The sequence below is a fragment of the Rhinopithecus bieti genome, unplaced genomic scaffold, assembly GCF_001698545.2.
Source record: "Rhinopithecus bieti isolate Rb0 unplaced genomic scaffold, ASM169854v2 scaffold_36904, whole genome shotgun sequence".
NCBI lineage: Eukaryota > Metazoa > Chordata > Mammalia > Primates > Cercopithecidae > Rhinopithecus > Rhinopithecus bieti.
This window is the reverse complement of record NW_016815705.1, coordinates 260,444-279,702: the sequence shown is the minus strand read 5'-3', so window position 1 is coordinate 279,702 and position 19,259 is coordinate 260,444. Positions and strand designations below refer to the sequence as shown.

At 34.0% G+C, this 19,259-nt stretch overlaps 1 protein-coding gene across 1 annotated transcript in view; it reads right to left on the bottom strand.

Moving 5' to 3' along the window:
- The window catches only part of GALNT13 (polypeptide N-acetylgalactosaminyltransferase 13), a 213,279-nt gene that overhangs the window by 32,802 nt on the left and 161,218 nt on the right, over positions 1–19,259 (bottom strand). The window contains exon 6 of the mRNA XM_017853575.1: positions 9,636–9,734. Within this exon, the coding sequence (XP_017709064.1) occupies positions 9,636–9,734 (99 nt within the window). The remainder of the gene's footprint in view (positions 1–9,635; positions 9,735–19,259) is intronic.

Below are 19,259 nucleotides of genomic sequence, written 5' to 3'. Positions count from 1 at the left end.
CAATAAAATCCTAGAAAACATATATAAAATTTCTTGTGCAAAGAAAATATATTAGACATATTTCAGTATAAAGATAACTTTTAATGGTAAGAATAGATTTGGAAAATAAAATTAGAAATAATTTTCATCATTTATATAGAAAATGACAATCTCATCTCTCAGATCCAATTCCTTTTTACTTGACATGAGTATATAATTAGGGCAAGTAAAATATATAATAGAAGATACTTTGCTGACATAGTATGACCACTATGTCTATATTCATAGCAAGGCAAAATATATACGGGATAGTTAACTTTAAATGACATATCCAAAACATTTTTTTTAGCCATATTGATGTGTAGCTTACATTTGATTAGTCTCCTCACATTGGGCTGCTTTCAATAGTATTTTATATTTGATGACTCCTTTTAAAATTGGTAAGTTTTAAGCAAGGAATCCTTTAAAATCTTATACAGAATATAAAATGTATTTTGTGCTATAAAATATTATATCAAATATTTTCATTTCACTTGCATATTTTTTCAGATGTTTTCTTTTCTAAACTTAATGTTTTCTTCCTGAAATAAAGTATTAGCATTGCCTAGTCAAATATTCGAATATGAATTTCTTGTCTAGTTTTATGTCATCTTGGCTTTATTGTGCTATCTTTTCATTTCTGAAAAAAATCAGTTTTCATATTTAAAAAGCAAAAAACTAGGAATACGCTTGCCTAATTTCTTCCAAAACTGTCATACTAGGATGGAATTGCAAATGCATTAAGATGAAGACAATCACAGGTACAGCAAAGCAACTAATCATAAGTATGGATTCTGCTTGCCTTCTCAAGAATATAAAAGTGGGCTAGGCAACACTGTTAATTTAGAAATCATAGACATTATTTATCTTACCTAGAAAATAATAAACTGTTACTACATGGATTAAGCCAAGATAAAGTTATATTATCTATTATAAAATGCTTAAAATGGTTATGGTGAAAATAATTATGGCCTCAATGAAAAATAAGCATACAGCTAGTCGAAGGGTGATGGGGAATAGGAGAGTATTTCAAAAGACCTTAATATTCTTCACATAGACTCATGAATTCAAATCATTTAATTAAAAAATATTAAATATGATAAAATGTTGGCCAGAAGGTTACTTGAACAAGAATACATTTCACAGTAATGAGTAAGGTTATAGCCTCAAGTCAAAAGGAATTAGGCATAAAACAGGAGAAAAATATTTGAAGACAAGGTAGAGAAAGAATAAGGGTCAGAAGATTAAAAGAGCACACAGGAGTAATAAGTTCTGCTGGGAATAAATATCTAGTTTAATGGAGACAAGTCCATCTTGGTAAAGTTAGCAGAGAGCTTACAGTCCATCTGTAAATAACAGGAGCTGTAGAGGAGATAAATTGGTGGGTAATGGGTACAAAGTGGATGCTGTTAGTAGCAAAACATTTTCCTTTTAGTAAAATTTTCAGGTAACAGCTTTCCATTTTCAGTAAGAAAAGCTGTCTTGACGGGTGAGGCACGCCTTTGTGTTTATGTGTATGTGTCTGTGTACGTATTGGGGTTTTATTAAACCAGGGTAGTAAACTTTCTGCTTTATACACTTTCTGTGATATTTCACTTTAAGGGCAGTTTTTCCAAATATTCTTAGAATCCCATTCATAAAACTGATACACATTTATGTACATTAAAAAAAGAATATCATTTTAGTGTTTAAGCCTTATAGAAATGTAATATTAATCTCTGTTATGCATTGGATGATGGTGATATACTTTAACCAATTAATCAACAGAATAAATTTTTTTTGTCCTACTATTTGCACTGACATACTTTGTTATTTTCTAAGATGCCTTCTTAGACACTGTCTTCTCCAATTTGGTCTGGTGTCCTTCCCTTGTTGGTGCCATAGTCCCTTTTCCATGTACTGCTTTTTCTTATCAAGAATCATAGTAGACATCCTTATGATTTTAACACCAGGAATATCTGAACTTTTATGAAACTGTTTTTTAATGTTATTGACACAAGGAATCATATAACCAACTTTGTACTCATAGCTAGAAAGCAAAGAACCAAAGTTGTGACTTACTTAAATGAATGTAGGATTCCATGAAATTGATTTTAAATACTTTATGAAAATGGAAAAGATGTTTTCTAGATTGACTTGAATTGACAATTTTTCTAAGACTTTTGAAAAAATGTCTTACATGGTAGATGTCAACAATCAATAGGTAGAAACATAAAATTAGACTGTACAATACTTAAAAGATAAATCTGAAAAACAGCCAATACTAGTTTTCAATTTTTAGGAGACGTTAAGAAAAAAAAGTTACGATTTTGAGTAACTCTTGTCAGGGAAAAAAAAGGGTCAAACGTGACATATTTAACGTTCTGGAGGCTGAGAAGTCTAAGATCAAGACACCAGCAGATTTGGTGTCTGATGAAGGCAAAGTTCATTGAACCTTCTTGTTGCCTGCTCACATGGTGAAAGAGAAGAGCTAGATCTCTGGGGTTTCTCTCATGAGGACACTAGTCTCATTCCTCAGGGTAGAGACTTCGTGACTTGATCACCTTCTAAGGGCCCAGACTTCTAAGACTGTCACACTGGGGACTGGATTTCAATGCATTAATTTGGGAGGGGGGACCCAAGCATTTAGACCACAACAAATGATAATTTCAGTCAATCATTCATCCAACAAAACCTGATTATCCTACTCGATAATAAACACTCTAGGTAGTATATGACTAAGGGGAAAATATCCAAAGAAAAGACCAAATTAGTATTGAAATGGCTTCTAATAATTACAGTATGTATAAAATGCAAACTTTAAAATGAATACGTATCTGTTGAATGAATGTATTCATTACAGTCTGTGACTACATTAGAACACATTACTAAAATAATTAAGCTTTCTCTAGGAGAGTATCTGTAATGATACGAAGTATTTGTTTACTCTCTAAATTTTTAATACACCTGTCATAAGGTTAGATTCAATTTAAGTAATCAGATGTTAGAGGAGGAGGAGACATTTGTATAAAAGTGTAGATAACACCTAATGATCTCTTCTTTAATCTTGGCAGAAAATAGCATTTTAATAAATGGCTAGCATAAGCTTCCTTAAAGGCTTGCTACCTTGAAAAATAGCTCTGAATCATTTACTGCAATAAATTATATGGAATGTTTCCATGTGCTTTCTTGCTCTCTCCAAATGAGTGGCTCTAGGGAGAAAAAGAAACATTATAAATGCATTCACTAGGTTGTGAATATTTTTCCATCACTTTACATTATTTGCCTTTAAAAGGAAAAGGTACAATGTGTATGGGGCTATTTTATTCATTTTAATTAAAGATGTGCTGCTATTCAAAGGAAAACAGCATTGGATTTTAAATTTTATAGCGATTAATTTTAAAGTAAAATGTTTATTTTATAAATGTTACATTAATTTAATTTTTACCTAATTATAAATATATTTTATGTATCAGAGTTTTTTTTTTTCTAGAGATGGAGTTTTGCTGCATTTCCCAGGCTGGACTCAAACTCCTATGTACAAGAGATCTTCCTGCCCTATCCTTCTGAATAGATGGTACTACAGATGCATGCCACCATGCCCAGCTATTTTATGTAAATTTTAAAAAACAATTAGTGTCAGTTTGAGTCGATATAACATATTCCTAATGAGACTGTAATCTAGTTATCAATTTTGGTATTTATGCCTTTATGATGATATAAATGTTGTTTCAAAGCACTTTAAAATGAATGGCATTTCTACACCAAAAGAGAAAATATTAAGACAAACATTGTTTGCAGTATATGAACTGCTTAAAAGTCTGTATATAAAACAAACTGTAAACAAAAGTCAGAAAATGTTTGCAACATGCATGACAAGGGTAATAATATTTAACAAAGTACTCTTATACATGACAAGAGAAGAAAGAACCCCTTCAACCCTCAATGGAAACATAAGCAACAGTATCACTAGAAAATTTGCAATAACAATTTTTGAAATGCTTAAATGCCAGTTTTTCAAATCATTAAATGAATTGATCATGCTAGAAATGTGGTTGAAACAAGTTAAAATGTTTCTCCCATACTAAAACAGCAAAGATAAAAAACAAAAACAATAATACACACGGTTGGCCACTGTGATTATAATCCTGGAAAGTGTGGTTGGAAATCAATGCAAATACAGTGACTATAAACCTGGTTTGGAATCAGACTTAGGTTCACACTGGCTTTACCATTTCAGTCATGATACTAATCACTCAAGATTTCCATTAAATTCATAAGTAAAATCAAGATAATAACACTATCTACTTCAAAGATCATTGTCAGACTCAAAGAGGGTAATTTATATTAAATGTTTATCAGTCCTTTTTATTTTAGCTATTAGTCTTATTAATTTGCTGAAATCTTTAAGAAAAAAGAAAAATTTGTCACTATACCTTAAAAGCCTTCTAATTTTGCATAACCTTTGATTGAGCAAATGTACTTCCAGACATATTTCTAAAGAAGTAAATATTAGTGATCACCAGATTTTAGCTACAAGGAAATTGATGGGCCTGGTTTATAATAATGAACATTTACAAATATTGTATGTTAAACAAAAAAAAATGAATAAATAAATTATAGTTTATCCATTAAAATGTCTCCTGTTTAAGTTAAGGAGTTGCTAGTGAATAGCTAGCAAAAGAGAAGCCAAATTACTGAGTTTTCAACAGTGAGTGTGTCTTAAAGTTTTTTAGTGGAGCAGAGTGTAGCCAACAGCTCAATTTCAGAGAACAGTGTAAATGAACTGCTAGGATAGGAAAACACTGAAAGCATGCAAGGAAAGGGAAACTATCAGACATATGTCTAGAGCACAGGAGACTGATGGGACGTCAAGGTAGATCAGGCTGGAAAGCCAGATGGCGATACAATTATGAGGGGTTTGTATACCATACAAAATAATTTGTCTTTTATTCTTTGGGCAGTGGAAAGCTGCTGAAAATTTAATGAGATGTTAAACTAAGGTAGCATGAATTATGAGTCATGAAAATAATAAGGTTTTAAATCCATATGGGTAAAAGTAGATATAGGCTAGAACAAAGGCAGAGATCCTGGTTATAAAAGGACCAAGAGGTAGGGACGTTTTTCCGTAGAAATGTTGGGATTTGGTGACTAATCAGACTTCAGAAGTAAGTTTCTATGTTAGGTTTCCATTTTGGATGCTGTGTGAAAGGGAAGGAAATGAGTTCAGTTTGGAAATAGGTGGGTTTGAGATGTCCGCAGACAGTAACGATAATTAACTGGCTATAGATTCTAGAGCTCAGGAGAGAGGTTGGGGCTGTATATGTAAATTTGAGTCATTAACATTGTAGGGGACACAGAAGTGCTTCCAAGAATCCATGTCATCTTTCAGAAGTACAGAGAAGACAATCTCCTAACTTCTATACTTTATTTCAGTAAATTGTAAGTTCTTTCACTTGTAAAAGTTTATATTCAAGTTAATCAAATTCTTCTTATTCTTTTCAAAGTGTTAATGATCATGATGAACTTCCATGATAAGGAAAATAAATCAATGCAAGAAGAGATATAAATGGAGTGTTGAATTTTGTTATTCTTTGAGTAAGACGGTTTTATTTATAAGGCTTTAAAAGAACACTTCAAAATGGTCATGTTGAATTTAATAATAATTCTCCAGTTGTTATCTTTTGCAGTACTCCTGCTACAAAAACTTTCATTGACTCCATTTAGATTTTGCTGGAAATCTGAGTGTTTAAGAAAATTATTTCTAACAACTACTGAAAAGTAACTTTCCTCCTGATGTCTGCAAGGCCTTAAAAAACCCCCAAACTATCAAAACTCCTGTGCAAGGAGAAATGGTTAAGGTATAATTGTCCACAAACAAAAAAAATACCTTTTTTAAGAAAAGTAAGTTAAAAAAGGATTTTCACATTTGTTGTGATTTTTGTGTAAAAGCAAGAGAGAGAAGCTTGAGTAATTTTATGGGTTGGGGCTACTTATAAAACATCCAAAACCAAATAACCACAAAAATAAATGCTGCTTCCATGGTAACATAGAAGAAGAGCAAAAAAACCAGGGAGGGTAGTTCTGAGAATAAAATTCTAAATCTGTTTTTTATTAAAGTGAGAAAGACAAAAAGTGACACAGGTTCCTAGTATTAATTACCTTAGAAATATTGAATTCTATCAGAGCAGAATTCACAATAATTGAGTTTTATGTGATGGTTAAATTTTTCTGTAATATATATTTGTTAGAGTTACAGGAGAGGTTGTTCATTGTTTTGAGATCAACAATACCAAATGAAGTGTTGTGCGTTTATCTTGCTTTTAACATTAGCCACCAAATGAACATTTTTTAACTTCAGAAATAAGAGAATTAACAACATCAATAGAAATAATAAGGGGCTAATTAATGGCAATGGACCAATACATATGGCATGTCTAGTATGTGCCATGTTTAGTGTTAATTTTTTTAAATGAATTTTCCTAGTCTTAGAAAAAATTTGAAGTATTTTGTTCATTTTATGGACTATCAATACCAAAACTCAAAAATATTATGTAACTTGCCATAAGTTACCCAATTAATCAGATTGGGGTAATGCAACACAACAATGTTCTTCTAGTCTCAATAGTTTAAATTTCTCCATTCTTATTTAATTATGAAGGAAATACATGTACTACTGTATGCAGAAAAATGTGGGATAAAAAGGAAAATTTCTTTTCCAACTCAGTCTTCTTTCCAGATATCTACTCATCAGATACGATCTATATTCCAGATAGATTTTTATAGATTTATAATAGATTACACAGCATCCATATAAATATATAGATACTATACAGAAAATGTTCACATATTTTTTCATAAATGAGATTATTGAAAATAAGTTGTCTGGATTGTTTTTCCCTTTTGAAGTTCTAATGACAAACATGCAGACCTCCCTCAGTCATTTTGACGGTATATAGCTTTCTATACTATGCGTACACCATGCTTTATTTAACCATTCCCCTCTTGGTAAATACTGAATTGTTTCCATTGTTGGTGTTATAACAAAAAGGGCTCCAAAAACATTTGTATGTGTGTGTGTGTATGTGCAATTAAGTATGTAGATGGAAAATAATGGTTTTAATTTTATCTTGTCATTAAATTGATCTTGTAAAGCACATTAGAATAAAAGTAGGGATAGATTTTATGCTTATTATTATTTGATCACTTTCTTTATGAATCCCTGAGCTGTTTTTATATACTTTTAGTTACTATGAAAATAACAGCTCATTATTTCTTGGCAATGTCCACAAAGTTCTAAGGTACAAATCTACTGTTCTGACCATACAATCTTTCATCTACTTACTTGCCCAGTATTCGTTAGGTGCCTACCATGTCCCAAGACTGTACCAAGTGCTGGGTATGAAAACAGGAATAAGATCTAGGACTGCCAACAAGAAGTTTGCAGTAGAGTGGGATAGCTTATTTCTGGGTATTTGAAAACGTGTAGATGAATAAAGTAATTTTTAACATGGCACTGTAATGATTCTATGTAGATAATTCATCTGGGGTACCTTTCTCATTTTCATAAGCAATAGAATGAGAGAAATTTCATAAGTAGTGTTTCTTTAAATTCTGTATGACATTATGGAGCAGATAATTAGTTGATTTTTTTTGCCATAAGTTATTGAAAGAGATTATGGCTGACATTTCTAAATGTCCCCCCAATATCTTGGCAAATGAACTGTGAGAAGCAGTTAATTGTTGAGTGTGAGGTGTTTTGTTGTACTAGGGATGTCCAAGTAACACATTTCTACCCAAAGAGAGATACATTGACATGTGTTGAGCCTCTAGGAAGGCTTTTGCTTTTCCTAAAAGATAAACAGACATGGCTATTGCAGTTCTTCCCTGACTTTGATATTCCTGCCTTGAATGTGGAAATGATGTCTGGAATTTCAGCAGTCCTCTTCTGACTAGCTGATGATAAAAGTTAACTCTAAACACCAAAGAATGGAAAGATACAAAGTTTTGGGTTTCTTTATGAAATCATTGAGGTCCTAAACAAATGTTAGAATTCTTATTATGTGAGAAAATTAAACTCTCACACATTTAGTCCTCTTATAGTTAAGCATTTTGTTGTTTCCAGCTGAATTCATCCAGACTCCGTTGGTTTTTGGCAGTAGAGGCCCGTCATATTCATTATGAATCAGTGAAACAATAAATGGAATCATTTCTGAATGCTTTGCTACTAGTCTGCCTATGTTGTTTCTATCCTCTTCCTCCATAAGGTCAATTTCCCATGCTGTAATTTAGAAATTTTGTTTAAATATTTTCTTTCTCAAATTGACAGTTTGGAACACTAATTAGGATTTTTTAAATTAAGAATTTTTAAGAGAGAAACTTTCTTTTAATGTTCTCATAACACAGACCATGTTTGAAATATGGTGCCAAAACTCAAGAGTTCATTTTCTTCCTTATAGTACAAGAATCAACAAATATTTTTGTAATAAATCTTGACATTTATAAATCTTGACACAAATATAACTATAATTGTGCTAGACAGGATAACTTTTGCAACCTCGGTTCACACTAACTCAGAAATTCTACCTCTGAATAAAAATCTTGCGGTTCCCCTAAACTTCTGTAGATAACTTGTTTACAGAGGATCAGCTACCTCAAACTCTGCTTTGTTGGTATAGTTCCCAGGAACTCCAAATTCTACCTCTCAAAGTGGCCATGGCAGTAAAATAGCTCTGGCCTGAAGACTCACAGTCAAATAGCCTCCATGTGGCCCACCTTGCAAAGTTCTTTTCCAATGCTTAAGGAGAGCACAAGAACTTGTCATACACAAGAAAAGCTGTCCAAGAGTTTTAGTCAGCCTTCAACATTGAAGTATGCACTTAAACATTTTATTAAACTTCAAAAGCTCTTAAAAATCATAAATACGCCGGTCGCGGTGGCTCAAGCCTGTAATCCCAGCACTTTGGGAGGCCGAGACGGGCAGATCACAAGGTCAGGAGATTGAGACCATCCTGGCTAACCCAGTGAAACCCTGTCTCTACGAAAAAATACAAAAAAAAAAAAAAAAAAAAACTCGCCGGGCGAGGTGGCGGGCGCCTGTAGTCCCAGCTACTCGGGAGGCTGAGGCAGGAGAATGGCGTAAACCCGGGAGGCGGAGCTTGCAGTGAGCTGAGATCCGGCCACTGCACTCCAGCTTGGGCGACAGAGTGAGACTCTGTCTCAAAAAAAAAAAAAAACAAAAAAAAAAACCATAATATACATACAAATTTGAAAAGAAATAGAGAATAATAACCATTGGGAAAGCATCACAGATGTGGAGGAATTCTTGTATATATTCAGTTAATAGAATACAATGTACTCCTCATTTGCTCATACGTGATAAAATGAGATTGTCTAAAATATTTGGATATCTTCATTAACTGTAGGCACACTGAAAGTGTTGCTCTTTTTATTTAATTTTTCAGGGCTCTTTTAAGATCCTTGGGACAATTAAATAGCCAAATTAGTTATAGATTTGAATGCACACTTATTTACTAAGTTCAGTTTATAGTTATTAACATGTGAGCCATGGTCTCCACTGATAGTTTTAACAATATTTTTCCTCTAAAATATGAAGCTGATAAAAAGGGAGAGTTTACCTGATTTCCTCCCATACCATGACAGTTGAATATACCCACTTTTTCATTTTCCTTGCGGCCCATGTTGTCTAAACACTGATTGGTTTCAACATTTCTTATCTAAAGGAAACACACAAAAGGGGGGGGGGACATAAATCAAACAGTTATTTAAGTCATCAAATCCTTCTTATGTTACTGTCTATTGTTAACTGAATAATACAACTTCATACGAAAATTTCTCCAAGAAAAACATACTGCTTATATATTTTCTTTTCTGTGTCCATTCTTAACCTGTATACATTTCTAAACTCCTCCTGAAGTTTTTGAACAGAATTGGCATTGGCATCTAATCAAGAGACATTCCCTGTTTATAGCATAGTATCATAGAAGAAGGAAGCAGCTACGTATTATGAATTAGGAGTTCTTCCCCAAATCCTCTAAAATTAGGACACAGTTTTCATATTCCACTCAAATAACCATTGACTATTCTTGAACTCCTATACTATTGCATGGAAGGAAATAAAAACAAATTGGCTAAATATTAAAATTTATGTTCTTTTAGATTGCTTCATTACTGTATGTTCTATTTTGTTAATAAAGATTACATAGTTTATATCTGTGACTAAAACATATTCATGCATCTTCTTTTATGCCTAATGCCAAACTTATTGAGAAGTGCTTAACCCTAAGGAAAGCTATTACAAGGCTAAACAATGATTTCACATTACAAATTCCTCAAAAGCAAGATTAAATTGCTGACTACAGACATAAAGTTCTTGGTTTACATTCAAACATGGCATTAATCCCATAATTAACATAAAGTTAATACATATTTGTGCCAAATGTAATTACAAAACCATTAATTGACTTTAAAGATACTAATCTGACTGAATCAAGAACAAATGAAAGCAGAAAAGAAAAAACCTTCTAATAAATGGGATACTTCAGATTTTTACTTAGTCTCAACCCCAAATATGTATTTATGCCTGTCCACTCTGCTTTTGAAAAGTTTGTATCTCTGAGCCATAGACATGCATATTTTACTGTTCACTTGGGAGAATTATTGGACACGTCTATTTAGTTATCTATGCTTTGAGTACATGTTTCCTCACATTGGCAAATGGGTAAGATGGGAAACTTATTACATAAAGATACAGAGGATGAATTTGGTTTACACAATTCACTTTTTCTGTGGTGCAGAACCTCATGGCCAAGTACTAGTACCTGGAGTTGGGGAAAGTGGTATGACTTGCATTAAGGCCCCCATCAGTAACTGAGAATAGTATAGATCAGAATTCCCACTTGGTAAACGTTAGAAAAAAACTGGACATAGTCATCAAGCGCTGTTTCAAGGGGCCGAAATTTAGAGCAGAGTTATATGTGCTTTCATAAAAAAAATGTGAGCAGCAACCCATTAAAAAGACAAAACACACACTGAATATTACAAGGAAAGGGCACGGGCTTCCAGAAGCAAAACCTGTACCGGTTCATATAGGGCTGAAATATATTCTCAATCTGATTTCAGGTGGTTCAGGCACTGGAAGGGATTGAACCTATAAGCAAAAGACCTTTTAGGAGCTGCAGCTGGAGAGGATTAAGGACAGTAACAATTGATAAATTGTCATATGATGTAGTAAATAGGTCGGTGTAGGTTGCACATAGTCTGACCAAATTACATAAGCTGAATTATTTTTAAATCCCTTACATCAGATTTTCTTAACTTTTCATAAAAGGAAGATTTCTTGAAAATAGTAAGATGATACATTATTGCTATTTAGCTTCCTAAAAGAGTATAGAACAGTATAATGCCATAATACTTAGAGAAATAAACATCTCACAAAATGACTAATTGATTTTTAGACATAAGGTATGCAATCTGATTAGAAGAATCTCTGCTAGATGCATGGTACTTGCATAGACACTAATTAATAATTATAGGGGTTACAGCTTGAATTGTTTGTAAGGCTTTTTCTCTTTGCTGGAAAACAGAAAATTCAAAGCCATATTCAGCCTAGTACATACTCTGATAGTGGTATTGGAAAGGGACTTCTTGGAGATGCATGCCATCTTACTCTTTGACAAATTAAGAAAAATATTTAAGAATGACCCCAAAATATTTTGCCTTCAGTAACAACCTATTATTGATCTATTTTCTACAAAAGATAACACTTTATGTTTTAGTATGTAACACCTCTTGTGAATTCATTTATTCAATTGAGAAGTAGTATCAGGAAAATGTATATCTCATACCAGGTACTACCTGAGGTGCTGAGGATACAGAAAGCAACAAAATAAACACAGTCACTTCCTTCATAAAGCTTATGTTTTGGAACGGAAGAGAACAACAAATAAATAGATTTGTAATATGTCAGAAAATCAAGAAATCCTGTGAGAAATATAAAGAATAGTAAGGGTAGATAAAGCAAAGGCGATAGTATTGTTTTAGAAAGAAAAGGTCAATTTGAACAAATACACTTGAAAAGATGCTTAATGAAGAGGAGAGCAACCATATTTTCATCTATGGAAGGACATTTTGGGCAGGGGAACAGCAAATGGATGCTCCCTGTAAGCTGGACAATACTGAGTGAAATAATGGACTAGCATTGTGCCAGCACTGCAGTGAGCAAGGGGCAGGTTAGAGAGGTATTCCAGACTAAGTAATAGTAAGGAATCATGAGATTTTTTAGCATAGGCATGGTATAATAGCTTCTTGTGGCTGTTGTGCAGAGAGTAGATTAGAGGGAGGAAAGACTGGAAGCAGAGAAACAAGGAAGAAGGCCACTGTAGTCATGCCAGCAAGAGATGATGGTTGATTAAGAGACCAACAATGCGGGTGGAAGGTCCAATTTTGGATATATTTTGAAGGTACAGCCATTGGAACTTTCCATTGAATTGAATGTGAGTTATGACACAAATAAAGACATCAAGAAACATGTCAAGCTTTGGGCCTGAACAAGTGGGCAAATGCTATTTCTATTTTCCAGGAACAACAGTCTTGAGTTCTTGCATGTTGATAATTATATCTGTGGCTGCTATACTTGAAAATCACTTCGATAGGTCTGAAGTCCATGGCTCACCAAACTTGAATACCTTTTCAATGTTACTCCATTTACTTCCAGAGTAAAGGATTCGTTTGAAAACTCTGATTACAATCTGGGTTCCTCCCCCCCCGCCCTTAATTCTTACAAGTATCTATTTCCCTGGAAACCAAACTGATTTTTTTATCTTTCAAGTTTGGGAGATTTACTAAAATATATCTTGACATTACTCATTAAGGATCACTCTCGCAGGGATGTAGTGCTCCTTTTCACAATATCATTTCAATTTTATTTTCAGGAAAGTTTCCCGGAATTATAGTTACTATTTTATTTTTCAAGACAGAGTCTCACTCTGTCGCCCAGGCTGGAGTGCAGTGGTGGCAATTCTTCTGCCTCAGCTTCCCAGGTAGCTGGGATTACAGGTGCTCACCATCACACCTGGCCAATTTTCATTTTTTATTTTTATTTTTAGAAGAGATGGAGTTATACCATATTGGTCAGGCTGGTCTCGAACTCCTGACCTCAGGTAATCCACCAGCCTCATCCTCCCAAAGTGCTGGGATTACAGGTGTGAGCCACTGCACCTGGCCTATAGTTATTAATGTTCATTTTATTTCATTGGTTTTTCTGTTTAGGAAATCCTATTATTTTGGGTCTTGTTGCTTATCTTCTATGTGTGTCACTTTCAATTGAACAATTTAGTTTCCAATTTTTATTTTTTTTGGTTGTTCCTTTTCCTTTCTGAAATTCATATCGCATACTCTCTTGGTATTACTCACTCATGTGTTCTTACAAGTTTGACCTTCATTTCTGAAATGATTTAGTCTTTGATTTCTAATTCTTTCCTGCATTCTAGTCCCTCATTTCAGTTTTTCTAAATTTGATTTATGTTGTTCTTTCCTATATTCTATCATTTAGAGCATTTATTTTAGCATCTTTTGAAATATTAGATTACATTTTTCCTCTGTCTTATGAGCATAAAGTATTGGTGTGCTTGCATTGTTTGCAGAGATACCACTCTACTTCTATCTTTTTCTTACATCAGTCATGCTCTTCTAGTTCTTTTCTCTCTTCCTTTTTTTCTTTCTTCCTTCTTTCCTTTTCTGCATAAGATCAATTTTCCTAGTCTTTTAAGGGGAAAGGGTTGATCAAGAGACCATTTCTAATTTCACAAATATAGAACACCTTTTCCTGTATTTTTTGAAGTGTTAAAAAAATTACCCTTCTATTTCTTGAGACCTCCTGACCCATTTACCTCATCCATTTTAATCTGAACCATTCATTTCCTTTTCCTCCCACTCTAGTTGGGCTTTATTCTCTGAAGTGTCTTCTGAGAAGGAGCTTCGGCTAGTGAGTTTCAAGAATTCACAGACTGCACACTGTTCAGACCCTTTAGATATTAGAGAGGAGTTTTTTTTTGCTCACCTGCAAGGTACTTCTCCCATTTTCAGCTACTATTATCCAATTGGCCTGAAACAATTTCTCATGAGTATCTCTTAGAAAATTGGTGTTATCCTGACCTCATTTCTATCCGATACCTCATTGCTTTCCTCTGTTGTCTCCCGCAAAAATTGTAGTATCATCTGGGTCATGACAATGTCAGCTCATATTTGAGAATTTGTGAGAACACTTTGCCACCTAATTTTGTTGTCAAAATTGTTCATCATTTTTTTAAGTTTTGCTGCCCTATTTGTTCTTTTCTGTGTTAATGGGAAAATTCAGAGATTCACACACTATGTCATTGCTGCCACCAATTTTTCCAGAATTCCAGAATAGACTTCTCTTGGGGACTGCATGAAAAGAAGCCTATCCTATTTCTGGCACATTCTAATTACTCCACATTCAATGTGGTTTTGTAGTTTGTGGATGTGTAATATTACTTGTCCTTCAGAATGCAGCAGGTGCTAAGTGGATACAAAATAGGAATTGAAGTCAAGTCTGGCTGGATGTAGAATCTGGGAGAATAGCAATATACAGGAGTCAATGGTTTAGGAAACCTGCCACAGGGAGAAAAGAGAGACAACCACTACCACCTCCACTATGATGATAATAACAATATAAATTAGAAACTATTTGAATTGTATGTGCCAACCTATTACTCCCATTTTACAAACAAAAACATTAAGAGACAGAGAGGTTAACTAATTTGCCAAAACAAGGAATGTAAAGGTATTCTATTGAGTCTGGGAATTTCCAGTCCTGACTTCCAGACAGGCAGGCAGTGTGTTTTAGAAAGGAGGCCTGGAAGGAGCAAGGGAGGACTCAGTTCTGCTTGAACAGAGCTAACTAGAGGTTATCTAGACAACTGGTGAAGACATATGAAACAAGATACACAAAGGCAGCCTGGAATTAGCCCTGGGGGACCAGGTCAAAAAGCCTAAAAACAAAATATTCTTTATGCTTAGTGCCAGCCTGACGAGCTGAGGTCAGGCAAATAATTTCTGTCTATGTCCAGGGTAACCTGAGAGATTAGCAGTGTGGAGGACAGAGTGTCAGGAAATCAGGATATCAATTGCCATCTTAAACAAATAAGAGGGACATATCACCCGGGATAGAGCCAATATCTGAAAGGTTTTTTCTTTTTTTTTTTTTTTTCCTTTTTTGAGACGGAGTCTAGCTCTGTCACCCAGGCTGGAATGCAGTAGTGTGATCTTGGCTCACTGCAAACTCCAACTCCCAGGTTCAAGTGATTTTCATGCCTCAGCCTCTCAAGCAGCTGGGACTACAGGCATGGAATTACATCACAACTGGCTAAGTTTTGTATTTATGGTAGAAATGGGGTTTTACAATGCTGGCTGTCTAAACTCCTGACCTCAAGTGATCCGCCTGACTCGGCCTCCCAAAGCGCTGGGTTACAGGCATAAGCCACCATGTCCAGCCTAAAAATCTGAAAGGTTTTTATCACTACTAGGCCTATAACATTCAGATGTTTTTAAAGTCATGCGCACCTACAGGGCAGATAGAAGCACATAGATTGTTCTCAAGTGAGCGAGCCCAACCCTGTAGGCATCTGCTGTATTGTCTTCAAAATACAAAAATGGTCACTGGTGTTTTCTAACGATTCTCAGCAAACAAATCTTAATGTGTATCTCAATACTAGCATATGGGAGAGTTGAAACTATGCATCTCATCTTTTGAGATGTAAAGGATGATCAAATTTAGGATGATCATGTATAATTCTAAAATCAGAACTTTTCTAAGAACGCCTTGAGACCTCAAATATATACTCACAAAGAATGTTGTTCAAGGGAAGAAGTGAAATTTCAGAAAAGATGCAATTCTATCGCTGGTACCACATTACCTGACAGTAGCAATGGTTTGGTCATGTCATTAATCCTGAGAAAAATCAAAGCAACCAACAACTAAAGAACTTTATTAAAAATTCTTTACAAAGTCTGTTCTAGAACTTGAATCAAAATAGTAGAGCACACTGGTAGCTCTAAGATCTGGTAAGCTCTTTTGACTCATTCTTTATGTTATGGTAGAGCTTTGAATGTATGGCACAAGGCCAAGATAGTTTTAACTTTAATTGGCTGTCTGCTTTGAGATTTCTGTGTTTACACATAATCTTTTATTGCTTGAAAACAATTCTTAGTGACATAAACTTCAGGGCATTTTTCCCACTTGTGTTTTGATATTTGAAATCAGCAAGACTTTCTAAATGTTTCTGTGCATTGCAGCATCATTGGTAATGTTCTTACCACTTATATAATTTGTTCATTAGCTTTTGCTCCCTCTGCTGGAATGTAAAAGCAAGTAGCAATGAGAACTCCATTTCTAAAAGAGAGATACATACTCCCCACGCCCCGCCACCAATCTTTGCATTTTAAAACTCTTTTAAATCCATTCTAAAGACTGTCAAACTAGCATTATTTTACTTTAATTACCCCAACATATGCTTATTCTTCAATTGCACGTTGTTACTTTTTATCACTGTTTCACAAATGTCAACCTCATTTGTTTTCTCTTTTCTTTGTAAAGATGGAAATAAGCACATTTGCAGTGAATTCCACAGCTTAATGTTAATATTTCCATAATATGATTGCTCTTGTGGATATGCATTTAAAGTATATTTCTGTTTAATCTAATTGTGAATAAATCAGAAAGATGAGAACAAAATCTGTATATTGAAACAATTCAAATTGACTTCACTTATGCAGACCTGGATTTAGAAGGTCTTTGATTAATGACTGTGAGATTTAAAAATTATTCTTATCTGATACGTGAAATCCCTTCCCCCCAAAAGTAAAGAACATAGAAAAATAAACAATTTAATTTATTTGGTTGGTAACAAAAACAGCGACAACCAAAATCCTGAGAGAATTCAGTACATGACAAACTGGCATATGGTTTGTTGCAGCTGTTTGTGCCAATACACATTTAAGTAATAAAATTAGAATGAATTTTAGTTTATTAGAAATATGAAGTTAAAAACATACAATATTTTCAGGTAATAAAAATAGCGTGCTTTGTTCACAGGTGAGTTACCTAGCCCAACATACTTTAAGGTAGCCATCCAATAAAGGATGACATATTCTCCCTAAACATACACATATTCAGAAATCCTGGTATAAAAATTAGCTACTGAGTCCCCAAGAATTGTGGAAATAAAATGAACAGAAAAATGTCCATATTTATATAAGTCACCTAATAAGGCTTTCTTGCTGGTCATCCTATTAAAGGGCCAAGAAGACTGTGAATCTATAAATAGATCTGATTACCAACAGAAAGGTAAACGTTTAAGCGTTTTAGCTTCTGCATTTGGCAGTAACTGATTTTACCCTTAATCTCTGCAGCCTAGCAGCATGGATGTCTATTTTTCATTACTTAAATTTGCCCTTCAGCAATATTTAAGGAATACAATAACAATATATGCAAGAACTTTAACTACTTACTATGGCTAAAGGATACAAGAGGAAAAAGAAATTCTGAGGTCAAGTACACAATACAAAATGCATACACTAATGTCAAAACATCTTCAAAGCAACATGCAAATGAAATTTTAAGCACCAAGAGTTGTCACTTGGCTCCTGAAATCCTCATCTCCTTCATTTGCCCTCAGATTGTGTTCAATTTTAGTTCACAATGTATTTTTTTTTTTCAGAAAGCCTGTCATAACCCAAAAAATTGGGCTGAGACATTCTATTTTAGAATGCCATTTCTTTCAGTCTTACGCTTACATTTACAAGATCAGAACCCAGCCTGTTAAATCTACATAAGCTTCAGGGCTAGTTAAGAGAGAATTTAATGCTGCAAAGAGCTCAACTTCCTTATTCCATTATGATCTGCTTACTGAGTCTAAAAGACACATGCTTCATTAACTTACTTAAAGGTTTTAGTTCAAAGCAATTGCACAGCTTTTAACTTCACATTGGAAACTGCATGTAATTCGTGGGCTGGATAAAGTAATATTTCAGTTGCTTGAGTAAGATGCAAACATAAAATAAATTAAGATACAGATATCTGATATCAATAACTATTGACTTTGGTGATGGTATATAATGGAGAAACTGAATACCATATTTGCCTATATATATTCCTACACAGCAAGGAAAGTTATAAAAAGAAATTGACAAGGAAACATTTATATTCACCAATACACAGCAATATTAAATAGACTTTGAGAAACATTGAAGTGAAAAATATATGAATTGTTAAAGCCACACAATTTCATTTCAAATTCAGTGAGAAGTACAAATGAATATACTGCAAAGAAATACTGTTCTTGCTTTGATGACAAGTAGCTTGAACACTTGATATTGCTTTGGGACTCTAATTATTTAAGAGAAAGTGCCTTATACATAAGGAAAAATATCTTTTTACATTCTTCCAATAAAGGTTAATAACAGGCAGTAAGAAGGAAAAGGCTTTAAGTAAATGACTGTTGTTCATTAACAGTTCAACTCTAACTCATTATCAAAATGTCCATCTTAAATTATGCATACATGGCCATGCAAAATTGAATTAGGAGGTAGTGCTTGGTGAATTTGTCCTTCTGTTTCCATGGAAACAGATGCTGGATTGCATTTCTTTAAGGCTAGTTTTAAAGTGGAAAACTACAGTACATTAATACTTCAGAAAGCACAGAACTTACTGTATTTTTTAAATGTATCAGGTTTTTTAAACAGCCGTTACAGCATATCATGTAACTCATGCAGGGCATCTTTTACTTCTACTGAATTTCTTTACTTGTTTGATTCTCTCTTGCCCTACCCACCTCTGCATCCCTATTTTGGTAGAAAGGCTTAAGAGTAAAGGTCTTTCCTTATTTGACTTTGCATTTTCAACATATAACAAAAGGTTTAGTTTGATATGGTCTGAATGCATTTATCCAAAATTCATGTTGAAATCTAATCCCCATTGTAGTGGTATTAAGAGGCGGAGCCAAGAGGAATGGTGGCCCAAGAGATAACATGTCTAACTATGAATCATAAGATTCAAGAGGTGGAGCCTTTTGGGAAGTGTTTAAGTCATGAGGGCTTCATCCTTATGAATAGAATTAGTGCCCTTATAAAAGAGGTTGAAGCGAGCTTTCTTGCCCCTTGTCCATGTGATGATATATCATTTGCCTCTTTTTCCATATGAGGACTTAGTGACAATGTGCCAT